Source organism: Enhydra lutris, unplaced genomic scaffold (assembly GCF_002288905.1).
Source record: "Enhydra lutris kenyoni isolate GAN:26980312 unplaced genomic scaffold, ASM228890v2 scaffoldscaffold1, whole genome shotgun sequence".
In the NCBI taxonomy this organism is placed as follows: domain Eukaryota; kingdom Metazoa; phylum Chordata; class Mammalia; order Carnivora; family Mustelidae; genus Enhydra; species Enhydra lutris.
In genome coordinates, this window is record NW_019154085.1 from 14,890,199 (window position 1) to 14,914,639 (window position 24,441).

Here is a 24,441-nt window from a genome sequence, read left to right on the forward strand (position 1 = left end):
AAAAGCTTCTCCACAGCAAGAAAAACCATCAACAAAGTGAAAAGGCAGTCTATAGGGTGGAAGAAAATACTAGTGAATCAAATATCTGAGAGGGAATTAGTATCTAAAATATGTAAGGAAATCATACAACATAGCAAAAAAAATCCAATTAAAAAATGAACAAGGTACTAGACACATCACTGGGGGCAAGGGAAACAAAAGCAAAAATGGACTATTGGGACTTCATCAAGATGAAAAACCTCTGTATAGCAAAGGAAACAATCAACAAAACTAAAAGGCGGCCTATGAAATAGGAGAACATACTTGCAAATGAGGGTTAGTATCCAAAATCTGTAAGGAACTTATTGAATTCAACACCCAAAAAACAAATAATCCAGTTAAGAAATGGGCAGAAGACATGAATAGGTATTTCTCAAAAGAAGACATCCAGATGGCTAAAAGGTACTCAACATCACTCATCATCAGGGAAATACAAATCAAAACCATAATGAGATACCACCTCACACCTGTCAGAATGGCTAAAATTAACAATACAGGAAACAGCAAGGCTGCAGAGAAACAGGAATCCTTTTGCATTGTTGGTGGGAATGCAAACAGGTGCAGCCACTCCGGAGAACAGTATGGCAGCCTAAAAAAGCTAAACATTTATAAATTCCTACTTAGGAATGTATGGCAGTTCCTAAAAAAACTACCTTATGATCCAACAATCGTACTTCTAGGTATTTACCCAAAGGATACAGAAATAAAGATTTGAAGGGGTACATGCATCCCAGGCTTATAGCATTAATATCAGCAATAGCCAAACCATGGAAGGAGCCCAAATGCCCATCAACTGATGAATGGATAAAGAAGATAGTGGAATACTAGTCAACCATCAAAAAATGAAATTTTGCCATTTGCGATGACATGGTTGGAGCCAGAGTTTATTATGCTAAGTGAAATAAGTCCATCAGAGAAAGACAAATATCATATGATTTCACTCATATGTGGAATTTAGGGGGAAAAAATGGATGAACTTTCAGGAGGGGGAAGGAAAAGAGACGGGAAAACAAATCATGAGAGACTCTTTGATTAGAAGACAAACTGAGGGTTGATGGAGGGGGGTGGGTAGGGGATGGGATAGGTGGGTGATGGATATTAAGGAGGCCACGTGTTATGATGAGCACTGGGTGTTGCATGTAAATGATGAACCACTGAACTCAACTCCTGAAACCAGTATTGAACTGTATGTCAACTAACTAAAATTTAAAAAAAAAAAGCAAAGGGCATGAATAGACATATTTGCAAAGAAGACATGCAAATAACTATTAGGTAGTTGACAAGGTGCTCCACATCTCTAATCATAAGGGAAGTGTAAATCAAAACCACAAGGAGATAACACTTCACACCTGAAAAGGTGGCTATTGCCAAAAAGACAATAACAAGTGGTGGTGAAGATATGGCGAAAGGGAAACGCTTGTGCATTGTTGCTGGGAATGCAAATTAGATGGCCACTGTGGAAAACAGTATGGAGGTTCCTCCAAAAATTAAAAATAAACTGTCATATATGCCAACAATCCATCTTCTAGATACATATCCAAAGAAAATGAAATCACTATCTTGAAGAGTTTTCTGCATCCCCATGTTCATTGCAGCGTCATTTATAATAGCCAAGACGTACACAACCTGAATGTCTGCTGATGGATGAGTGGATAATGATGAGGTGTTTTATATGAATATTATTCAGCCATTTGTAACAGAAGAACCTGCAGGGCATTATTCTGCTAAGTGAAATAAGTCAGAGAAGGACACATACTCTATGGTCTCACTTATAGGTGAAATTCAAAAAACCAACCTCCTAGAAACAGTAGATTGGTAGTTGCCGGGGCTGGGGGCAGAGGGCAAATGAGTGAACGTGGCCAAAGAATACAAGCTTCCGCTTATAAGATGAATAAGTTCTGGGGATCTAAAGCGCAACCTGGTGACTATAGTTAATAATACTATGTACTTGAAAGTTGCTTAAAGAGCAGATCTTAAAAGTTTTCACCACTAAAGGAAAATGGTAACTATGTGAAGTGATGGATGTTAACTAACCTTATTGTGGTAATTATTTTGTAGTATATAAGTATATCAGGTTATCCTGTTGTAAATTAAATTTATATGCTGTTTTATGGCAGTTATATCGCTATAAAGCTAGAAAAAAATAAAGGATATCTTGTTGGCAGCAAGAAAAATAAAAATGAAACAATTATTATCTGTCACTCAGTCTCTTTCGCTATCTCTGGAATTTAATTTTAAATTTTTATTTTTTTTTCCCACCATAGATACTGCTATTAATTTCAAAGATCTGTTGTCTGTGGTATATATATCTCACAGAACACATATAAATGTCAGAGTGGTTATCTGCAGAAAGGTTAGTAAACTTTTAAGATGTACTTTAAAAATGACAGTATTATTATACTGTGAATAATTCTGATGAATAATTTTATATTCATGATGAATATATTAATGAATAAATTTATACTGAGTATTTTACACTGAGTGTACGTTTTAATTTCTGTTATTTTATAAGTGACACAATTTTATAAATAAGTAATTTTCTTTTTTGAGGTGAATTAACTTCATTGTAATTAAAAAATCAGCATAAAAATGTGTTCTTAGCTTTACATGGTCTCCTGGAAATATTTCCTTTCCACAGTAAAAAAAATTAGTACAAGAGAATAGTTTTTTTGTCAGGAAACTTCAACGATTATGACCATTTCTAATTCATATATCATATTTTAGAATTTCTGAATCTTGAACTTTGTGGAAAAGCAACAGTGACTTGCCTTCCATGCATGCCTTTAACTTGAGTCAAGAAATAGTTACCCCGTGTGCTTCTTCTTGATTTTGGCCTTCTCTCTCTTCCACTAGTAGTCACTGACCTACTATTTAATTTGCTTCCTTGCTCTTCTTTTTACTTTTACTCCCTAATTATGTTATTGTATTTTTCCATCCGTAAGTCTGGATATATATCTTTTTCTTTAACAGCTATGTATAGTTTTTATTCTGTGGCTATTGTATAAAGTATTACCTGGTTCCCTATTCATGGATGTTTAGGTTGTCTCCTGTTTTTCTGTGTAAAACTTCTGTTAAGAACTTTTTTACATATATTTTTACCTGGTTTTGATAGTACATCTGTGAGACATTATCCATGAAGTGGAATTGCTGTGTCAGAGTGTACTCATATTCCACATTTTGATGGATTCTGGCATAGTGTTCTTGAAGCAGGTCATAGAGATTGATCTTTCCTTTCAGTTTGAAAACAGCTTTCAATGAAGCCTCGTTTTTATCCATTACATGCATATAAAGTAGCCATAAAATAAGTCTTATTTTAAGGAAATTTTAAAATCATGAAAATTTCTTCCCTAAGAAAAAAATGGATATTCTGCATCAGTAGAGTAATGGTAGCTCACCGACAGCATTAGTGAGGAAAGGAACTTCACATCATTGTGACTCATTGTGACATGTTGCTTTTTGTATCAGCATCAGCAGGAATTAGAGCCACTGATTCTGAAGTCCCTACCAACATTATTTATCTCCTATGACACTTGTCAGAGTTAGAGATAAATGAGATTTTCTAAATACTGGGAGCAAAAATTTTTTTCATCTACATAGAAGTTTACTGGCTTTGTGATAAAAATGTTTGAAAGGTCTTAACTGGGTATCTGACGGTGTTTAAGACTTTGTTATCCAAAAAATGTGGAATCAGTTGTACAGTAGAGATCATACATATTGGATGTCAATGTCTCTTCTTTAATTTCAGTTTCTTTTTACAGCTAAATAGTGGCATCCATCTTGTTAGAATTAGTGTTTGTACAATATAGAGTTAATGGAAAAAATATGTTTTTGCAAAAGCAACCATTAACTTTGCCTGGAAAAAAAAATGAGCCAAGGAAACATTCTTGGGATATCTAGATTCTATTAAAGTGTCAGTGTGTCGTTCTTTACTACTCCCTTAACACTAGGGCCAGAACAGGGCCTGGTACATAGTACGTATTCAGTATTTGCTTAACAAATGTAGTAGGGTCATGGCAAATATTTAGTTGAGAGGATATAGCTTTATTACATTTTATATATACTTCATTCTAGTTATATTTTCTCTCTGACCAAATTAACAACATGAGTATGTTGACATGTGGAGGATCATTTTTTCCCTTTTTTATCTTTCAGCAAATATTTAAGTACTATGTACAATGAGTAATATGCAGATTAGTTAAAAACACAGTATGTACCCTACAGATAGTTTGTAATCCAGTTAAGAACATAATCTTGTGAAAGTTTATCTTCCCACAGTTTCTCATTAAATTACTTTGTCACTAAAATAACAGAAAAAGAACTTTTTGATGTGAAGTACTGTGTACTTTTTGATGAATTTTGTATTCTTAATCTTTGCAGATTTTACAGATTTTGCAGTCCCAGCCAGATGCAGCACATCAAATATCTCAACAAGTGGGTTGGCAAGACACTTTAGTTAGGCTTTTTTTACAAACAAATTTTGAAAATGGAAATACTCTTCATAAGCACAGTAGGGCTGTTTCAGTAAAAGACAGTGACAAAAATTTATCAGCTGAAGATACTAAGAAGAACTTTGATGAAAAGATTGATGAGGAAAAAATCAACTCTTTTGCCTCAGCCAATGTGTCTTCAGATCAGTGGAGTTTAGAGGATGGACACTCTCTAGACTCAAACATACCATTATTTCAAGAAGATAGTTCTGTGGGAGAATTATCTTTCAGATCAGAGAATCAAGAAGAATTCTGGAATAATAACCCTTCACATCTGAGTTTAGATCTCAGTGGAATAGACTCATGTGAACTGAGCGACAGTGGAAGTCACATGCCAGACAGCCTGCCTAGCACGCCCTCCCCAATAGAATCTGCCAAATCCTTTTCCGTGCAGTCTGACAAAGAGAGCGGTGTCTTAAATGATCCTGGGTTTGGTGATGACTTCTCTTTACTTGAAAGCCAAGAGGTAAAATTCCTTGTGTCCAAATGCTGTTTTTATTTTCACATGTCTATTACACACTTCTAATCCTTAGAAGTGTGTAATTGTTAGCAATTCCATATTCTATTCATGTTCTGAGTCTCATGATCTAAGATTTTGGAAGCCTGGAAGTCACTGAATTGTATCTTGAGAAAAGCAGGTGTTTTAGTCATCCTCGTATCTCTAGAGCCTACTTAGCAAAGTTACGGGTTCATCAAGACACTTTAAAAATATGTTAAATGATTACAGTCAGTATATGTGATGGTTCTTTCTATGTGCTTTTAACACCACCTCCTTCCAATAATTTGATATTAGTTCATCTTTTTTTCTAGAGATGTGAGGAGGAGCTTCTTCAATTACTGACAAATATTTTGAACTATGTAATGTGTAGGGGATTAGAAAAGTCTGATGATAGTACTTGGATTGAACGGGGACAAGTGTTTTCAGCACTAAGTAAACCAGGAATATCCAGTGAACTACTTCGACCATCAGATGAAATAAAATTAATGTAAGCATTCAGTTGGTGATTTCCTCTTTCCTTTGGAGTGGATGGGAGTCTAAAATGATACTTTTTATTGAACATTTATTCAGGATTCAGTGGGTTTAGTGAGAGAAAAGGAAAAACTTCGTGCTCAGCCCCTTTTCCTCTCTGTTGCCATTTTAATGGAATCTAGAAAGAAATTCAAAGGCATGAGGAGATTTAAATCTTTAGTTTGGGCTTCAGTAATATATAGTCCTTATTGTTTAACTTAGTTTTTGTAACATGTAAACATGTGGTGTATTGTGTTCTGCAGTCTTGTCCATGTTTGAGAGTTTCCATGCTGAGGGAACCAAGTAATGTTTTCATAAAAATTACTTCTGTAAAGCACTTAGAGTTCTCTGCAGGGCTAGACCTTCTGCAAGTCCTATAAGGCTTTTTTTTCTTACCTTCCCAGTTTCCAACTTTAAACTTTTAAGTACCTACTAGAGACTGGAATTTGAATTATTTCAATAGCTTTTTTTATAATTAAACAGATAACTTTTACTTTGCCTTTTATATCAAGTTTATTAAAGATAGATACTTTAGAGATTAAAAAGCTGCTTCATTGTTATTAAATATCTTCTGATCCTTTCCAGTGATAGTATATCTTTAAAGACATAATAATGAATAACTGGGTTTCTTTTCATGTTTTACTATTTTTCTAAACTTAAAATGATTTTAAGAGGATTTTGTTTTGCACTTAGTTTGCTACAGAACATGTTAGAATGGACAGTCACAGAAAACAGAGAATCAAAAATGAATCCAGTAACTGCTGAAAATGCCTTCCGACTCATCCTGATCATACAGGACTTTCTGCAGTCAGAGGGGCTTGTTAATTCAAACATGTGGACTGAGAAGGTGCAGTAATAACTCCTTGATATTATTTTTCTGGTAGTCAAGGACTTTATTCAACAAAAAAATTTTGTGCCCTCTTTTTTTTTTTTTTTTTTTAAGATTTTATTTATTTATTTGACAGAGATCACAGGTAGGCAGAGAGGCAGGCAGAGAGAGAAAGGGGTGGGTGAAGCAGGCTCCCTGCTGAGCAGAGAGCCCGATGCTGGGCTTGATCCCAGGACCCTGAGATCATGACCTGAGCTGAAGGCAGAGGCTTAACCCACTGAGCCACCCAGGTGCCCCTGTACCCTCTCTGTTTAGAGCATTAATATTTAATCAGATACAGTGAACATGGATAAAAAGTGATAGTTAACTTTGTTAGCTATTACTAGAATAGCTCTTTTGGTTTTTATCAATTGAACATTAATTAAGCTAGTTTTGAAATATTTATGATGTGTATTACTTTGGGGAAAACTCATCAGTAGAATTTAAGACAGTGTTTTTGTTTCTCAATTTTTCCCTTGTGATAGCTTTTAGATGATCTGATGCTGCTCTTCGATGGTCTGTCAGTTTGGTATTCTGAAGGTCAAGTGTGGGCAAAACTTTCTCGAATCCAAATCCAGTTGCTTCTAGGATTCATTGGAAGGGGAAATTTGCAGGTTTGTCAGTTCTTTTGTGTTATTTTCTATACTTTGCATGCAGCATAGGAGTTGTGTACTAACTAAATGATAATAAATTTTCAGTATTTTTATTTTTTTAATAGTTCCAAAAATATCCATGATTTCCCTCGAGTTTCAGTTTTGTTAATCAGAAAGAAGCTTCAGAGGCAGCTCATTGTTTCTTCCTGATGTATATGACTCAGTGTAATTTTAAGTTTTCCTTTTAAAGGATTTATACTTAGCCCTTTTTATTTTCTTTTGATAATTGGAATTTTAAGTACTTGGTAGGGGTAGGTATGGTTTCTAATATATATAAACTTGCCATAATGATGAGAATAGAGATTAAAATTCTATAAGGTTGCTATATTTTTTAAAGGCCATAGTTTTCAATAGATTTTTTTTTCTAATTATAAAAGTAACATGTACTCATTATGGAAAATACACAAAAACAAAAAGAGAAGAAAATAAATCCATCATCCCATAGCCCGAGAAGAAATAACTATCAGTATTTTTCTATGTGTATATTTTTTTCAGATGATTGAAATTTTCACATATTTTGATAATATGATAATGTGAATAGTACTATGTTACTAGCTATTTAAAAATAGGGTTTTTTTTTTCTTAATCACAAAAGTGACATATTCATTGTAGAAACATGGAAAATGCAGAAAAACTAGATAAATAAGAAGGTGGGCTTTCTGATACATGGATGGTGGAAGCTTGAATTGTGCAGCCATTCAAATGCAACTGGAAGGGGCGCCTGGGTGGCTCAGTGGGTTGGGCCGCTGCCTTCGGCTCGGGTCATGATCTCGGGGTCCTGGGATCGAGTCCCGCATCAGGCTCTCTGCTCGGCGGGGAGCCTGCTTCCCTCTCTCTCTCTCTCTGCCTGCCTCTCCGTCTACTTGTGATCTCTCTCTATCAAATAAATAAAAAAATAAAAAATCTAAAAAAAAAAACAAAAAAAAAAACAAATGCAACTGGAAAATACATGAATTAGGTACTTTAAAAAAATGATCACACTCTTATACTCAGATAATAATCCAAAATTCCAGACAACATTTGTACACATAGATGTTCATGGTAGTATTCTATTTTTCTCTACCTAGAAGTAAGATGAGGATAGCTTTTGGGGCTTTTTCAGTAATACTAGCTTGATGGCTGTTAAAGCAGTAGCAACCAGTATGCCAGATAGTTATTTTAGATGTGAGGACTTTTTTTTTTTTTTTCTTCCCCACTTCTAGTCACTCTCAGTGTTTATCTTTGACGAAATTTTCATAAATAAAATATCTGTTTAATTTGTCCACCATTAAATATCCAGTGTCTGTCCCATAGTAGGGCTCTATAAATACTTGTTAAATAAAGATTCAAATGGGCATATGCACCCCCATGTTTATAACAGCAGTGTTTTTAATAGTCAAATGTGGAAAGAGCTCAGATGTGCATCAACAGATGAATGGATAAAGATGATGGGACGCCTGGGTGGCTCAGTTGGTTGAGCGGCTGCCTTCGGCTCAGGTCATGATCCCAGTGTCCTGGGATCGAGTCCCGCATCGGGCTCCGTGCTTATCAGGGAGCCTGCTTCTCCCTCTGCCTCTGCCTGCCATTCTGTCTGCCTGTGCTTGCTCTCTCTCCCTCTCTCTCTCTGACAAATAAATAAATAAAATCTTTAAAAAAAAAAAAAAAGATGATGTGGTATATATGTATGTATAATACCCCCCCCACACACACGCACAGACACAATGGAATATTACTCAGCCATCAAAAAGAATAAAGTCTTGCCATTTGCTATGAGGTAGATGGAACTAGATGATATTATGCTAAGTGAAATATGTCAATCAGAGAAAGACAAATACCATATGTCATATCATATTTAATTTAAGAAACAAAACAGAAACACGGGAAGGGAAGGAAAAATAAAATAAGATGATAATAGAGAGGGAGGCGAACCGTAAGAGATTTAACTATAAGAAACAAACTGAGGGTTGCTGGAGGGGAGGTGGCGGGGGGATAGAGTAATTGGGTGATGGGCATTAAGGAGGGCACTTGAAGTGATGAACACTGGGTGTTGTATGCAACTGATGAATCACTAAATTCTAACTCTGAAACTAATAATACACTATATGGTAATTAAATTGAACTTAAATTTTTAAAAACCTGGAGGCAAAACATAAATAGAGTACATAACCTATACGTAGATACCTTATTTACCAGTAGTTAGTAACCTAAAACATTTTTTACTAGCTAGTTGTTTAATTTTTTTCTCTTGGGAGTAAAAACATAAAAGGCTGGGAAAGCAACTTCTTCCCTTAAAGGATTATAATAGAGCTTCTTTGCCAATCTGGCTACAAACTTGTTTTGTTTCACTCATACTTATTAGTTAATTGCCTGTATATAACTATTATATTGACATAAATGTCAGCATTTCTAGCTTCTAAAGCAGGATTAGGTGGTTGTTGATTTATTTAGTGCAGCGTGTGGTCTCCATTTTGTCCCTAGTTAACTCAACCAGTGATGAGAATATGAAATCACCTGGAGGAGCTTTTTTAAAAATACCTTTGTGGGTCATCATCCTTAGTAATTATATCAGAATGGAGGAACTAGAGCATTGGTATTTTTTGTAATTTCTCAGGTGACCCTAATCCAGTACTCTTTATAGTGGAGGTGGGAGGGGTCATATGTATCACACTACTTATGTAGTGTGTGTGTGTATATCCAAAATTAAGACAGTGGTCAAATAAATTATCTTGTATTCATTACAAGTATCTTTATAATTTTAAATAAATACATAAGTATATGGTTTATTTGATAATAAGTTAAAAACAAAGCACTAGATATTTAACTTTAATTAAAATAAACAGTATTTTAAAAAACACATAGCAAAAAAGCCCGGAATTGCTAGTATTGGAATTGCCTGTATGATGAAATTTTATATCCTTTTTTCTTATATTTGTTGTTCTCTATTAGAATTAAGTTGTTTTAGTCACATTCAAAGACTAAAATGAAGGATTTGCAGAAGTCTGAGGAGAGTATAAAAGTTTCACCAGTAGAAGCTTAAGTTAAAAGTAGAAAAGTTAAAGTCTTGAGCCATCTTAGATATTGTTTCCTCCGGTGCTATTTGCCTTTTTAAGGCTTGTGTGGAAAGACTGCTTAAGGTCTCTTAGTGCCTTGGCCTGCAAAGACCTGTGCATACAGCTCAGACTGCATTTGAAACAAGTGCAATCATAAAGTGATGTCAGATTCTGATAACTTTCCTCTTTTCTCTTGCTTTTCTTCATTTTGAAAGTAATAAGATCCAGCATTGTAATATATAGTGTTAAGTGAGAAGGAGATAGTTTATATCATTTGTCTTACCATGGTTATATGGCTTAGATCTAGTCTGGACAGAAGGAGACCCCATTTATGACCTAATTTACCTTCCTGTGTCAGGGTTAAGGACAATGTTTAATGGGAATATGGAGCATTCCTTTGCCTGGGCTTATTAGTACATGTATTTTCCTTGGGAAGTTTAAGGGTAGTGACATTTCTGTCAAGGACTCAGTCTCTCTTGTACCTATGCTTTATGTATCATAATGCTTTGATTCCAAATAACAGAAGCATCAACCCAAACTGACTGAGTTTAGGAGATTTATTGGCTCATATAATAGCAAATTCTGTAGTTCAGTTTAAGGCATGATTTAATCAAGGAATCTGTTCCATTTATTTGCTGTTTTCACAGCACTCCTTTCGCTCATGAGTCAGCTTGTCTTAAGCTGGCTGCCCTTGTCACAAAATATCTGCCAATAGCATTTGGTGCTACATGCTTCCTCATTTGTATCAGATAAAAAGAGTGTTTCTGGAGCACCTGCGTGGTCCAGTTGGTTAGGTGTCTGCCTTTGGCTCAGGTCATGATCTCAGAGTTCTGGGATAGAGCCCCTGCTCAGCGGGGAGTCTGCTTCTCCCTCTCCCTTTGCCCCGTCCTGCCCCCCTCCCCACTCATGCTCTCTCTCTCAAATAAATAAATAGAATCTTCAAAAGAGAGGGAGAGAGTCCTTCTTTCTACTGTCACTGTTGGTAGACAGTTCTTCATGGATCTCTTGTGTTTCTCTGTATCTTATAAATAGAGGCACTAGATGTCTTCATTATGAACTATCTTTTTGAGGATGCAGATATCGTCAACAGCTTTGGAAGACCGAGATTCTGTCTTCCTCCAGAGCAAAAGGCAGGTTTGTTTACTGCCCAGTGTAATATAGTGTCTCCCTCCAAGGCAAAGTTCAGGCTAATTTACTGCCTGGTATAGAAGATTTAGGTTCCTTATGTTTGGGGTTCCTCCCCTATACTGCAGCCACTGGTGTACATCCATCGTCTAGTCCTGTTCATCTCTCCCCATGGGAATATCAGTTCAGGGAACCAGGTTAAACACTGATATTCTGGCTGTTGGGATTGCTGTAGGTCTTTGTCTCTGAACCAGGAGTCTCATGTCTTCTTCCAGCATCTAAGAAACTGTGGCAGGCTAATTTGTTAGCTTGGAGGTTAGGCAAAATCTGAAACCCTTCACAGTGCTTGACAGTTATTATGTAAAAGTTCTGAACTTGAACTGATAAGGCCATCCCCAAATGAATCTCTGTGACTCAAACAGCGACATGAGTTGACTGAAAGATTAGTTACCTGAGCCACTCACTGTGCAAGGTGTTTGGATATTCTGTTTGGTTTATATCATTTAAGACCTGTTGTTGGAACTAGAGATGGAATCATTCCCCTATCCTTGCAGACTATAAGAAGGAGTAGAATGGATTTTGGGGTGATTAATTATCCACTCCACCTTTTCTGTATGTTCTGCTTTTGTAATTATGATTTTGAAAAAAACAAAAAAAACAAAAAAACTTCAGGAAGAGCCAGAGAACATTTGCTAAATGTCTGCTTTATTCTGTTCTTTCTCACCTATGTGGTTTCCTCAGGTTTGTGCAATGGCGTCAGCTAAGCTAAACACCCTTCTTCAAACCAAAGTGATTGAAAATCAGGATGAAGCGTGTTACATTTTAGGGAAGCTGGAACATGTTCTAAGTCAGTCAATTAAGGAGCAGACTGAAATCTATTCATTTCTGATTCCCCTGGTCCGTACCCTGGTTTCCAAAATCTATGAACTTCTCTTCATGAACTTGCACCTGCCTTCTTTACCTTTTACCAATGGTAGCTCTTCATTTTTTGAAGATTTTCAAGAATATTGCAGTTCAAATGAATGGCAAGTTTACATCGAAAAATATGTAAGTTTTAATCTATTTTGAGTGATATTTTTCTAAGTTGTCATTTTTATAGAAGTCTCTGTTAAATTTTCTGTGTATATATATGTATATTTACAAGATCGTGCCTTACATGAAGCAGTATGAAACCCATACATTTTATGAGGGTCATGAGGACATGGCACTTTATTGGAAGAATTGTTATGAAGCCTTAATGGTGAATATGCATAAACGAGACCGGGAAGGAGGAGAAAGCAAGCTTAAGTTTCAGGTAAAAATTATTAAATGTTTTTCGTATCTAGTTTTTTATGTTGATTTCAAGCATTTAATATTCAGATAAGAGTAAACACGTCTGAACTCTGAAAACAAATGGTATTTCCTGTTGTTTGAAAATTACTTCAGAATTGAGGGTGGTGGGTGGCTCATTTGGTTAAGCATCTGCCCTCGGCTCTAGTCATGATGGATCAATTCCCACATCTGGCTCCCTGTTCAGCGGGGTGTCTGCTTCTCCCTCTGCCTCTCCTCTCTGCTTGTGATCTCTCTTTCTCTGGTAAATAAATAAAATCTTAAAAATATTTCAGAAGTGAAAGAAAAAGATTAGTCAGTAACAACTAAAAAGTTAATGTCAAAATGTTCTATGCATAGTTCATATGTAAAAAGTCTGTTAAGCTGATAGTACATATCTCTAAGGAGGCTGGGCATATATCAGTGCTTACAGAATATTTATAGCACTAAATACTTACTTTAGAAAAGAAGGAAGACCTCAAATTAATAATTTAAGTTTCTATCTTAAACTAGAGAAAGAAAACTAATCTAAACTAGTTTCAAATAAGAAACTAACAAAAATAAGAGCAGAAATCAATTAAATTGAAAGCAGGAAAACAGTAGAGAAAATTAAAACTAAAATCTAGTTCTTTAAAATGTCAATAAAATTGGGGTGCCTGGGTGGCACAGTTGGTTAAGCATCTGATTCTTGGTTTCAGCTCTGTTCGTGATCTCAGGGGTTGTAAAGTTGAGCCCTGAGTTAGGCTCTGCTTTCAGTGTGTAGTCTTGGGACTCTTTCCCTTTCCCTCTGCATCTCCCCTGCACTCACTCACACTCTCTGTCTCTTGAATAAATACTAAAATAAATAAACAAATCTTTTGGAAAATGTCAATAAAATTAATAAACTTCTAGCCAGATTGACAAGGCAAAAAAAGAAAGTGGAAAATTATCATTACCAGGAATGATGGGGGCATATCACCACTGACCCCACATATACCAACATGATAATAAGAGACTGCCACCAAACAATCTATTCACATAAATAAGATGACTTAAGTGGATCAATTTCTTGACACATGTAAATTTCTAAAACTAATCCAATAATAAATTGATAGCCTGGATAATCTTATCTATTAAAGAAATTGAATTTATACTTTAAAAACCTTCTGAGGTGCCTGGGCATCTACCTTCAGCTCAGGTCATGATCCCAGGGTCCTGGGATCGAGTCCCAAATGGGCTTTCTGCTCAGCAGGGAGTTTGCCTCTCCCTCTGCTTGTGCTTTCTCTTTCTCTCTTTCTCTCTCCCTCCCTCTCCCCCTCTCTCTCTTTCTCTCTCTCCAATAAATAAATAAGTAAATAAGTAAATAAATACCTTCCAAAAGGGAAAACTACAGGCCTAAATGGTTTCACTGGTGAGTTCTATTGAACATTTAATGGAAAAATAACACCAATTCCTCGTAATCTCTTTAGAAAACAGAAAAGTAGAATCACTTATCAAATCATTATCTGAAGGCAATAGTATCCTCTTATTGAAACCATACAAAAATAATCCAAAAATACACCTGAAACTCCTGTAACACTGTATATTTATTATATTGGTTAAAAATCATAAAAGTAGGGGCGCCTAGGTGGCTCAGTGGGTTAAAGCCTCTGCTTTCGGCTCAGGTCATGATCTCAGGGTCCTGGGATCGAGCCCCACATCGGGCTCTCTGCTCAGCAGGGAGCCTGCTTCCTCCTCCCTCTCTCTGCCTGCCTCTCCGACTACTTATGATCTCTGTCTGTCAAATAAATAAATAAAATCTTTTAAAAAAAATCACAAAAGTAGTACAAGAAAACTACAATCAGACTACAGATCTGGCAATATATAAAAAACTACAGTATTTCTTAGGAACATAAATGCAAACTGGATCCAGCAATATATAAAAAAATAATACATTATACCAGGTGATTTATCCTGGGAATGCAAGATTGCTTCAGCATTTGATAATTAATCAATATAATGATAGTGGACCAAATTCATATTTGTTAAAATGAACCTAATGATCATATCCATAGATGTAGAGAAAGCATTTGACAAAATTTAATGTCCATTTTATGTTCAAAGCTGTCAGCAAACTAGAAATAGAAAAGAATCACTACAAAAATCCTACAGCCAGCTTCATATTTAAAGATGGAAAACTGGGGGCACCTGGGTGGTACAGTCAGTTAAGCATCTGACTCTTGGTTTTCACTCAGGTCATGATCTCAGGGTCGTAGGATCAAGCCCCATGTCAGACTCAGCACAGAGTCTGCTTGATTCTCTCTCCTTCTGATCCTCCTGCCCCCTGCCGCTCTTGCTTCCTCTCTCCTCTCTCTCTCAATTAAATAAATCTGTAGGGGGGAAAAAGATGGAAAACAGTGCTTTTCTTGTAAGAAGAGAACTAGGTGAGAACATCCACTCTCACCAGTCCTCTAGTCACTGTTATACTGTAAGTCCTAGCAAATGCATTAAGAATAGAAACAGAGGGGCGCCTGGGTGGCTCAGTCTATTGAGCATCTGACTCTTGGTTTCCTCTGAGGTCATGAGCTCAGGGGTCATGGGATTGAGCCCCATGTCTGGCTCAGCACAGAGTCCGCTTGAGATTTTCCTGTCCCTCTCCCCCTGCCCCTCCCCCTGGTTGCACCAGCTCTCTCTCTCTCAAATAAATAGAAATTTTTTTAAAAAGAATAGAAAAAGAAATAAAAGTCATTTACCTTGAGAAGGAAGAAATAAAACTATTTGCAGATATTACGATCATATGGATAATTTGAATGAATTTACCAAAAATCTCTTGTGATTAATGAGTTTAACAACATTTCAGGACATAAGATCAATACACAAAATTTAATCATATTTCTGTATACTAACAACGATCTACTGGAAACTGAAATTTTGAAAAAGCACGGTCTACAATAGCTCTAAAAAGAATAAAATACTCATATCAATCTAACAAAATCTGTACAGGATCTAAAAACAAACATGATGAAACAAAGATGACCAAATAAAAATACATTTATTCCATAAAATGATATAAAAAGAAACCTTTGTAATCCACCACTATTAACATTTTGGTATATATCCTTCCTGATTTTTATGTATATATGTGGTTAAACCAAAATGACAGTTTTGTTTGTTTGTTTGTTTGCTACTCCTTTTCTTGAAATGTACTGTGGGGGCGCCTGGGTGACTACCTTCAGCCCAAGTCATGATCCCAGGGGTCCTGGGATTGATTCCTGCTTCCCACTCCTTGCTCGGTGGGAAGACTGCTTCTCCCCCTGCTTGTGCTCGCTCATGCTCTTTTGCACGCTCTAGCTCTCTCTCTCTCTGACAAATAAGATCTTTTTTTTTTTTTTTTAACTGTTGCACTGTCCTCATAGTTCTGTCGATTTCTATTCCAGTCAATACTTTCTCCGCAACTTTACTCTTAGCTTTTCTAGGGAAACCTAACCTTAAAATATTCTTCTTGCTTCAACTTCACCCACCATGAAATTCATGTTTAATTATTATGAAGCTATCATGACTGCAGTTTTCTTAGCAAGGATCTGTGGTAAATATTTGATAATACCAAATCATTGATTTCCTAAAGGTCTAGTAATAATTACAGTAACAATTATAGTAATAACAGCTACATTTCACTGAGAGCTCACTACTTTTCTGGCACTATATTAAGCACTTTAAATCTTAATCTTTCTTGATGACAATTATTGTCCACTTCATCTTAGAGTTGAGGATACTGGGCCTCAGAGAATTAAGTAGCTAAGATTTGTACCCAGGCCTAACTCCAGAGTTACATTTTTTTTTTTTAAGGTTTTATTTATTTGAGAGAAAGAGAGCATATACACACAAGCTGAGGGCAGGGACAGAGGGAAAGGGAGACTCAGACTCTTCACTGAGCCCGATGCAAGGCTGATCTCAGGACCCCAAAATCAAGATCATGACCTGAGCCAAAGCAGGCACTTAACCAGTTGAGCCCACAAAGTTATATTCTTAACCACGCTCTGCTGTACTACCTCTCTAAAGATATGTTATAGGCAAACAGTGAATCATGGAACACTACATCAAAAACTAATGATCTACTGTATGATGACTAACATAACATAATTTTAAAAATAATAAAAAATAAATAAAAGATGTCTTTTAAATCCATGTCTTTAACTGTTTTCAGTGTAATTCAGTATTGATTTTTGAAACAAATTAATACTGTTAATTTAATTCCTGATAGATGAATATCAATGTGAGTCAGATAAGTCAGTCTTACCGCTTGTCTTTTTGAAAATGTAAAACTTGGGGCACCCGGGTGGCTCAGTCGGTTGGGTGTCTGCCTTCAGCTTGGGTCATGGTCCCGGGGTCCTGGGATCAAGCCCCATATCGGGCTCCCTGCTGAGCTCCCTGCTTCTCCCTCTCCTCCCCACTTGTGCTTTCCATCACTATCACTGTCACTATCTCTCTCTCTCAAATAAAATTTTTTAGAAAACTATAAAACTTGAATTTCAGGGCTTAACGTTATATCCTGATAGAACCTATTATTAGGGTCTATATTATCCTGAAAACTGGACTAAGTGCGTGAATTCATTTGCTAATAACTAGGATGTTTTTCAGAGAGCAGCAGTCCAAATGTTGAAATTTTTCATTGTGAGAGATTTGCCCCTGTAGATTTCTTTTGTCTTTGGCATTTCTTTTCCGGTCCCCAGTATTAGTATGGATGCGGTTACTCTTCCTTCTGCTGTATTTTAAGCATGAGTCTCATTCCATTGCCTTAAAAACCAAAGGGTCCCAAAGGAAGATCATTTTATTTGACTGTATGACGTTAATAATTCTGAGTTTCTGTAAAAAATCCTGTATTGAGGTATGTTACACTTTTGAAGTTCTTCACATGTTTAATTTTTTAAGTTTTACAAAATACAGATAAACTATAGTTAGAATCATATGCTTCATTAAAGAAAGTTATTCTAATGGAACAAGAAAGTACTGTTGGGTTACCAGCTTCTTTCCTTTACTGCATGGTTTTTTGGGGTCAGGTTTTTAAAATTCTTTAAATAAATGATTCAATGCTATTATTTGTTGCTGTTTCAGGAATTTTTTGTGGAACCATTTAATAGAAAAGCACGGCAAGAGAACTTGAGGTATAATAATACTCTTAAACAACTTAGCAGCCAACAGTTAATCACTCTGAGACGCTGGAAGGCAGTACAGCTCTACCTCACATCTGAAAGAGGACCTTGGGCTAAAAGGTAGGAGGATATTATTTATCAAATAACCCTTTTTTCTTTAGAACTCCTGCCTAGAACTTTTTGAGCCAGTGACCTCTCCAATCCGATTTTTAAAACATTCAACTTATAAAAAATTGCATTTAATTAATTTGGTTTTCTTTTTGTGAATTACAGGTCTGGAATGTTTAGAGCTTTGTATATATGTTTTTCACATGGAGTTACTTCCCTTCCTTTTACCCTGTCATGTAGAACTTAAGTCTTAAATCTGTCTTCCTGATACTGCCTCTTTGAGCTAGTTAGTGATGTTATGTGTTTCACTGTTTTACAATTTACTTGATCCTAAGTCACATACATTTTGCTGAATTACATATATATATAAAATAATGTAAAATGTAATATATATATATAATACACCCCTTTTATTGTGGTAAAGTACACATAATACAAACTTTACCATTTTAGCCATTTAAAAATATCCAATTTAGTGACATTAAGTACATTCATAGTGTACAGTCATTACCACTGTCTAGCTTCAGAACATTTTCATTACTGCAAAAAGAAACCCTGGACCTGTTAGGCAGTCATTCTCTATTCCTTTACCCAGCTCCTGGCAACCACCAATCCATTTTCTTTCTCTCTGAATTTGTGTATTCTTGATACTTTATATAAATAGAGTCATATAATATGTGGCCTTAATCCTTTCACTTAGCATTATGTTTTCATTGTATTGTAGCATGTATCAGTACTTCTTTTTTAATGGCCATATAATATTCCACTGTGTGGATATTCCACATTTTGTCTCTTCATTCACCAGATGATAGACATTTGGGTTTTCCATATGGCTATTATAAATAGTACTGCTGTGAACATTTGTGAACAAGTGTTTGTGTCAGTATTTTTTTAATTTCTTATTTTTAAGATTTTATTTATTTGAGAGAGAAGAGATCATGAGTGGGGTCTGGGGCAGAGGGAGAAGCAGGCTCCACCCTGAGCAGGGAGCCTGATGCAGGGCCAGGACTCCAGGATCATGACCTGAGCTAAAGGCATATGCTTAACCAACTGAGCCACCCAGGCACCCCTCAACATCTGTTTTTTAATTCCTTTAAGAAAGTATACACGTACAAATAAAATTGCTAAGTCATGAGATAATCCAGTGTCTAACTTACCGAGAAATTGCCAATTGTCCATAGAAACTGCATTATTTAACATTCCCATCAGCATTGTTTGTGGGTTCTAGTTTCTCCACAGCCTTACCAGTGCTTGTAAATTTTTTCCAATTTTTTAAATTATGACTGTCCTTGTAGATATAAAGTGGTATCATATGATTTTTTATTTGTATTTCCTAATGACCAGTGACATTGAGTATCTTTTCATGCACTTGTTGGCTATTTGTGTATCTTTTTGAAGAAATGTCTATTCAAGTTCTTTGCCCATTTTTAAATGGGATTGTTTGACATTTATGGTTGAATTGTAAGAGTTCTTTTTCTCAATAATAGACCCTTACCAGATATGTGATTTGTAAATATGTAGGTTATCTTTTCACTTTCTTGATAATTGCCTCTGGTATACGAATTTTTTTAAATTTCAAAGTCCAATTTATCTCTTTTTTTCCTTTTGTTGTTTGTTTTTGATACAATATCTAAGAAATCATTCCCAAATCCAGGTAACAAGATTTGCTCCTGTCTTTTCTTCTAAGGGTTTTAGCTCTTATATTTAGATCAATTATATTCTCGTTATTTGTAGTAAAATTATTTTACTTTGAATACTGTATTAGAATAAATTCATTGTATAGCTAATTAAGAACTTCCATTGAGCAGTTAAAGAGTAAAAGATACCAGGCTATAAGTGTGAAGATTTATGTTCAATTCTTATTTCTGATACCTGCAAACAACTTGGCATCTCAGGCAAATAATTTAGCCTGTCTTAGGTTCTTCATGTAAATAAACCGCAGCTGTGCATATCCACACTGGTTTTCTTTCAGGGTTCTTTGGGTCAAACGAGATAATGAATGTGTTTTTATAAAATGGTGCTAAACAAATGCAAAATTCCTGATACTTTCTTACTCTATTTCAATCAACCAATCTTTATAACTTCAAGCTAAGTAATTTTACTTGTTTACTTATGAATATTCATAGGAAGCAAAGTCCAATTCACTGGAAACTAGCTAATGTAGAAAATTACTCCCGCATGAGACTTAAATTGGTGCCAAATTATAACTTCAAAACTCATGAAGACGCTAGTGCATTGAGAGATAATCTAGGTGAGTCCTGATGCTGTTTATTTGTTATCTTAGTGAGGGTATTGGTGGGTTGGTATTGTTTTTGTTAATTGTTTCAGAATTGCTTACTCAGGAATGAAGGGGGCCATTTTGTTTTCAAAATGTTAAGATACTATTTACAAAGCTTTGGTGTACAGAAATTAGTTGATACTTAAAGGGTTGTAAAGGTTAAATTCTGTTACCTTTGGCCTAAATCTAAGATGAATTACTGTATGAATTGTAATTTTTCAAAGAAAAACATATATATAATCCTAAAATGATACTGTAGTTTATGTGCAATGTACTATCTCTTGTATCCATTGTGATATATTGAAACAGTGTTTCTTTTCCCTTAGTCTGCTTACCTTGATCAAGGCTAATGTTAGATATATTTAGAATTCTTAGCAATGCTTTCTATCTTTGTTTTATAACCTGTTCTTTTTAAACCTTTAGTATCTTAGATGGGCCAATGCCTTTTTCTAGAGAAAAGTACAAAAACACATAGCTTAGCAGTATTTCGAAACAGATTTCAAAGAGTCTCTACAACTCTTTAGGGAAACCCTGCCTTTCTAACCATCTGAGTTCATATCTCCCTTTTTGAAGACAGATCTGTGAAATACCCAAAATATTGACTGTCGAGTCATTGGCAGTCATATGTGTACTAACTTGCTTTATCATAGCTACCTTGTGTTCAGTGACTAAGTTTTAGATGAAATTCAAGTACTAGTTTTTAAGTCTTTTTAAAGTTGCCTTAATATATTGGCCAATACAGTTGATGCCATAAATTAATCCAGAGTGCTTTCTGTGATGCCTGGCGTTTACAGTCTTACATCCTAAAATAAATCAGATGCAGTAACTCATTTCCTTTAATGCAAAATAATGGCCCTACCCTACCCATGAAAGAAACTCTAAGAGTATCTTATATATGAAGTCACTTGCTTACAGCTTGTTCTCCCTGTACGTATCTTGAGACAGTTATACTTTCTCTACTCCTTGAAATTTTACTACACTTATCACTCAGCAAATATCTTTGGTGAATGACTTGAATCTAGTAATTCTTTTTTTTTTTTTTTTAAGATTTTATTTATTTATTTGACAGAGAGATCACAAGCAGGCAGAGAGGCAGGCAGAGAGAGAGGAGGAAGCAGGCTCCCTGCTGAGCAGAGAGCCCGATGCGGGGCTCGATCCCAGGACTCTGAGATCATGACCCGAGCCAAAGGCAGCGGCCCAACCCAGTGAGCCACCCAGGCGCCCCGAATCTAGTAATTCTTAAAGAATAGTGTCCCCTATTGTTTTCTTCTTTTTTTGTGAAGAAATTCCTCCCAGGAAATTTCTTGTTCCTCTTCCTCTCCTCACCCCTTTATACTGGTACACAGATACAATTTTATGACCCTTCTTCTTGGTTTTAGTATATGTGCTGCTGAAGCGAGCACTTCTTCTTGGTTTTAAATAAATCTAGGAAAACTTGTGTTCTTTCTTTTATTCATTTCTCAGTTTTTCTCCTTACCTAATTTTCAAATATACCCCAAGTATAATAGTGACAAAAATATAGTACAGAAGAAACAAAAATTCATAGTGTTATCAATCTCTAAAGCTCTTTAGAGTTTCCGAAGTATCCTTCAGAAATAATTGTAAAATGTTCTACCTGCTCCTTATTTTTGTCTGTAAGTATTTTTATCAGCTGCCAGAATTCATAGTATTTTAAAAATATTTTCTTATTTTGTTTTGTTTAACATACCCCAGTACTGCTTTGCAAGCATCCCATTGCAAATGTGCAGAATAGTTTTTACATTGTGGGCTAAACTACAAAATTAACTATTATCTGTAACATTTTTGATGAGAAATTCATTGTGAATTAAACAAGGGATTTGTAAAGTATCTTTTGGAGCACAACCACCTACAAATTATGGAATTTAAATAGTTAGTGGGGCGCCTGGGTGGGTAGCTTAGTGGCTTAAGCCTCTGCCTTTGGCTCAGCGCATGGTCTCAGGGTCCTGGGATCAAGCCCCACATCAGGCTCTCTGCTCAGCAGGGAGCCTGCTTCCCCCCTGCTCCCCACCTGCCTCTCTGCTGACTTGTGATCTCTCTCTCTCTCTCTCTCTGTCAAACAAATAAATATTTTTTGAAAAAAATATTTGGTTTTAGAGAAAAAAATTGTTTTGTTTGTTTTTTTGTTTGTTTTGGTTTGGTTTGGGTTTTAGAGAAATTTTTTTGCTCTTACTTCTTCATTAGAAATACTCTTTCCTGAGTATTTGCAACAACGTGTTTTTAGTCCTTACACCGTTTCCATTATCTCTGAACTTAGGTAGTAATCCTCCTGTATAAGTATATATTTTTTTCAAGCGCTGGTGCTTAAACTCCAACTTTTTTTCTTTCTTTGTTTGTTTTTTTACCAATTTTTAGTCTTCTTTTCTTGGTCACCTTTTAAATGATTGTGTTCCCTGATCCATACCATTTTGCCTTTTACTTACGCTTTCTGTGAAGTGGTGATTTCATGACCTTACCCATGTATATGAAATGATGCTTTCTCACCTGTATTTCTAATTCTTACCTGCCTTTTGAACTTTAAATATATTTTTTAAGATTTTATTTATTTATCAGAGAGAGAGAGACAGAGAGGGCATATATGCAGAGGGAAAGGGAGAAGCAGACTCCCTGCCAAGCAGGGAGCCTGATATGGGGCTCGATCCCAGGACACTGGGATCATGACCTGGGCCGAAGGCAGATGCTTAACAACTGAGCCACCCAGGTGCCCCTGCCTTTTGAACTTTAGACCAAGGTTTCCAGTTGCGTGTCTGCCTGTTGGGATACCTCTTCCACAGACACCTCCATATAAAAGAACTGAAACTGAATTCGTTATCTTGCTCATTTGTCTACCCCTCACCCTAGACTCTGCTTTTCTTGTATCTTGGTTGTAGTTTTATTTTCTCCATCTATTAGTTTCTCAGAATCATTAATATTAACCATGAATCTATCCTTATCCCTTTTAATCCCCTACACATAATAGGTATAATGTCCTGTTAATTCTCCCTTACACATCTTTTGAATGTTTTTTCTTATTCTCATTCCCTTTGCTGTTGCCATGGCTTAGCTTAGTGCTACCTTTTCCTAAAATTAACAGTAGTTTCCCAGCTGGCCTCTTAGCCTGACATGTTTTCCATCCTCATTTTATTCACCAATCTTCCTTTAAAAAAAAAAAAAAATTGAGAGGCAGAGAGCACAAGCTGAGGGGAGGAGTAGGCTCCCCAGTGAACAGGGAGCTTGCCCTGGGGCTCCAACCCAGGACCCTGGGATCATGACCAGAGCCAAAGGCAGAGGCTTTAACCCACTGAGCCACCCAGGTGCCCCTCATTCACCAATCTTATCAAATTTTGAACTTAAACCCTTAATGGAGTAATGTCATTCATCTACATAAAGTCTGTTTTCTATTTGTGTCGGATTATCTAGATTCCTTATTTTCAGTTTTCATTGCATATTCTCATGTGCTTTGTTTAATTAAGTGTTTAACAATAAATTTTGGCATACAAAATAAATTAGGCTACATGAAGAAACATGTTCAGTAAAAATAGTAAATTGTTCTAGGAAAAGTGTGAGCCAGTACCTCCCTAGGTATAAGCAAAGGTGTGATCAAAGCAGATTTACATTGACTCATTTTTTATGTCTGAGCAATGATACCATTTGAAAAACTAAGGGAGGATTTGTCATCTTTATAATGTTTTGTTACTTAGGGTTTTTTTGTTTTGTTTTGTTTTGTTTTCTTCTTTTTCATTAGGGAGGGGTGGAAGGACAGAGGAACAGAGAGAATCTTAGCAAGGCTTCACTAGTATGAATTATTTTTATTTCCCACAACTGAAATATCTTTATTCATAGTTACATACATAAAATTTTCCCAGTCCTACCTATAAATTATGCAGTTATTTTTATTACTATTCTTATGTTACTCAGGTAATTGAGAAGTGGATGTATAATAATGATAGCTGCCGTTTATCTTATACTCACTGTGATGTGATGTATCCCCATTTCACAGTTAAGAAAGCAGATTCAGAGGAGTCACCTGGTTAATAAGTGGTAGAACAGAATCTGAATTTAAGTTTACCACTTCACAGCCTTCATTCATCCCATTATACTAGCTCTGCCTTCTTATAAAATGTATAGTTTATAAAATGTATTGCATTTATTGCATATATTTGTATCCAGAATTACTTAATAAATTTCATGTGCACCAGAAAAAAAAAAAAAAAAAAAAAAACTTTAGCTCTTGGGTTATGTATTCTCTTCCAATTAAAGATAATTTGTCATCTTCTTTCTTAATGTTTCCTTAGTACAAATACAAAGTAAGAATAGTTCTATTAAGTTAATACAGTGAGGGCGCCTGGGTGGCTCAGTGGGTTAAGCCGCTGCCTTCGGCTCAGGTCATGATCTCAGCGTCCTGGAATCCCGCATCAGGTTCTCTGCTTGG

General features: G+C 35.8%; 1 protein-coding gene across 1 annotated transcript in view; it reads left to right on the top strand.

Moving 5' to 3' along the window:
• Window positions 1–24,441, top strand: part of LOC111155465 (neurobeachin like 1) — a 183,471-nt gene that overhangs the window by 95,142 nt on the left and 63,888 nt on the right. The window contains exons 26-34 of the mRNA XM_022515656.1: window positions 2,304–2,392; window positions 4,417–4,992; window positions 5,337–5,512; window positions 6,229–6,382; window positions 6,889–7,017; window positions 11,952–12,257; window positions 12,355–12,504; window positions 17,589–17,746; window positions 19,861–19,985. Of these exons, the coding sequence (XP_022371364.1) occupies window positions 2,304–2,392; window positions 4,417–4,992; window positions 5,337–5,512; window positions 6,229–6,382; window positions 6,889–7,017; window positions 11,952–12,257; window positions 12,355–12,504; window positions 17,589–17,746; window positions 19,861–19,985 (1,863 nt within the window). The remainder of the gene's footprint in view (window positions 1–2,303; window positions 2,393–4,416; window positions 4,993–5,336; window positions 5,513–6,228; window positions 6,383–6,888; window positions 7,018–11,951; window positions 12,258–12,354; window positions 12,505–17,588; window positions 17,747–19,860; window positions 19,986–24,441) is intronic.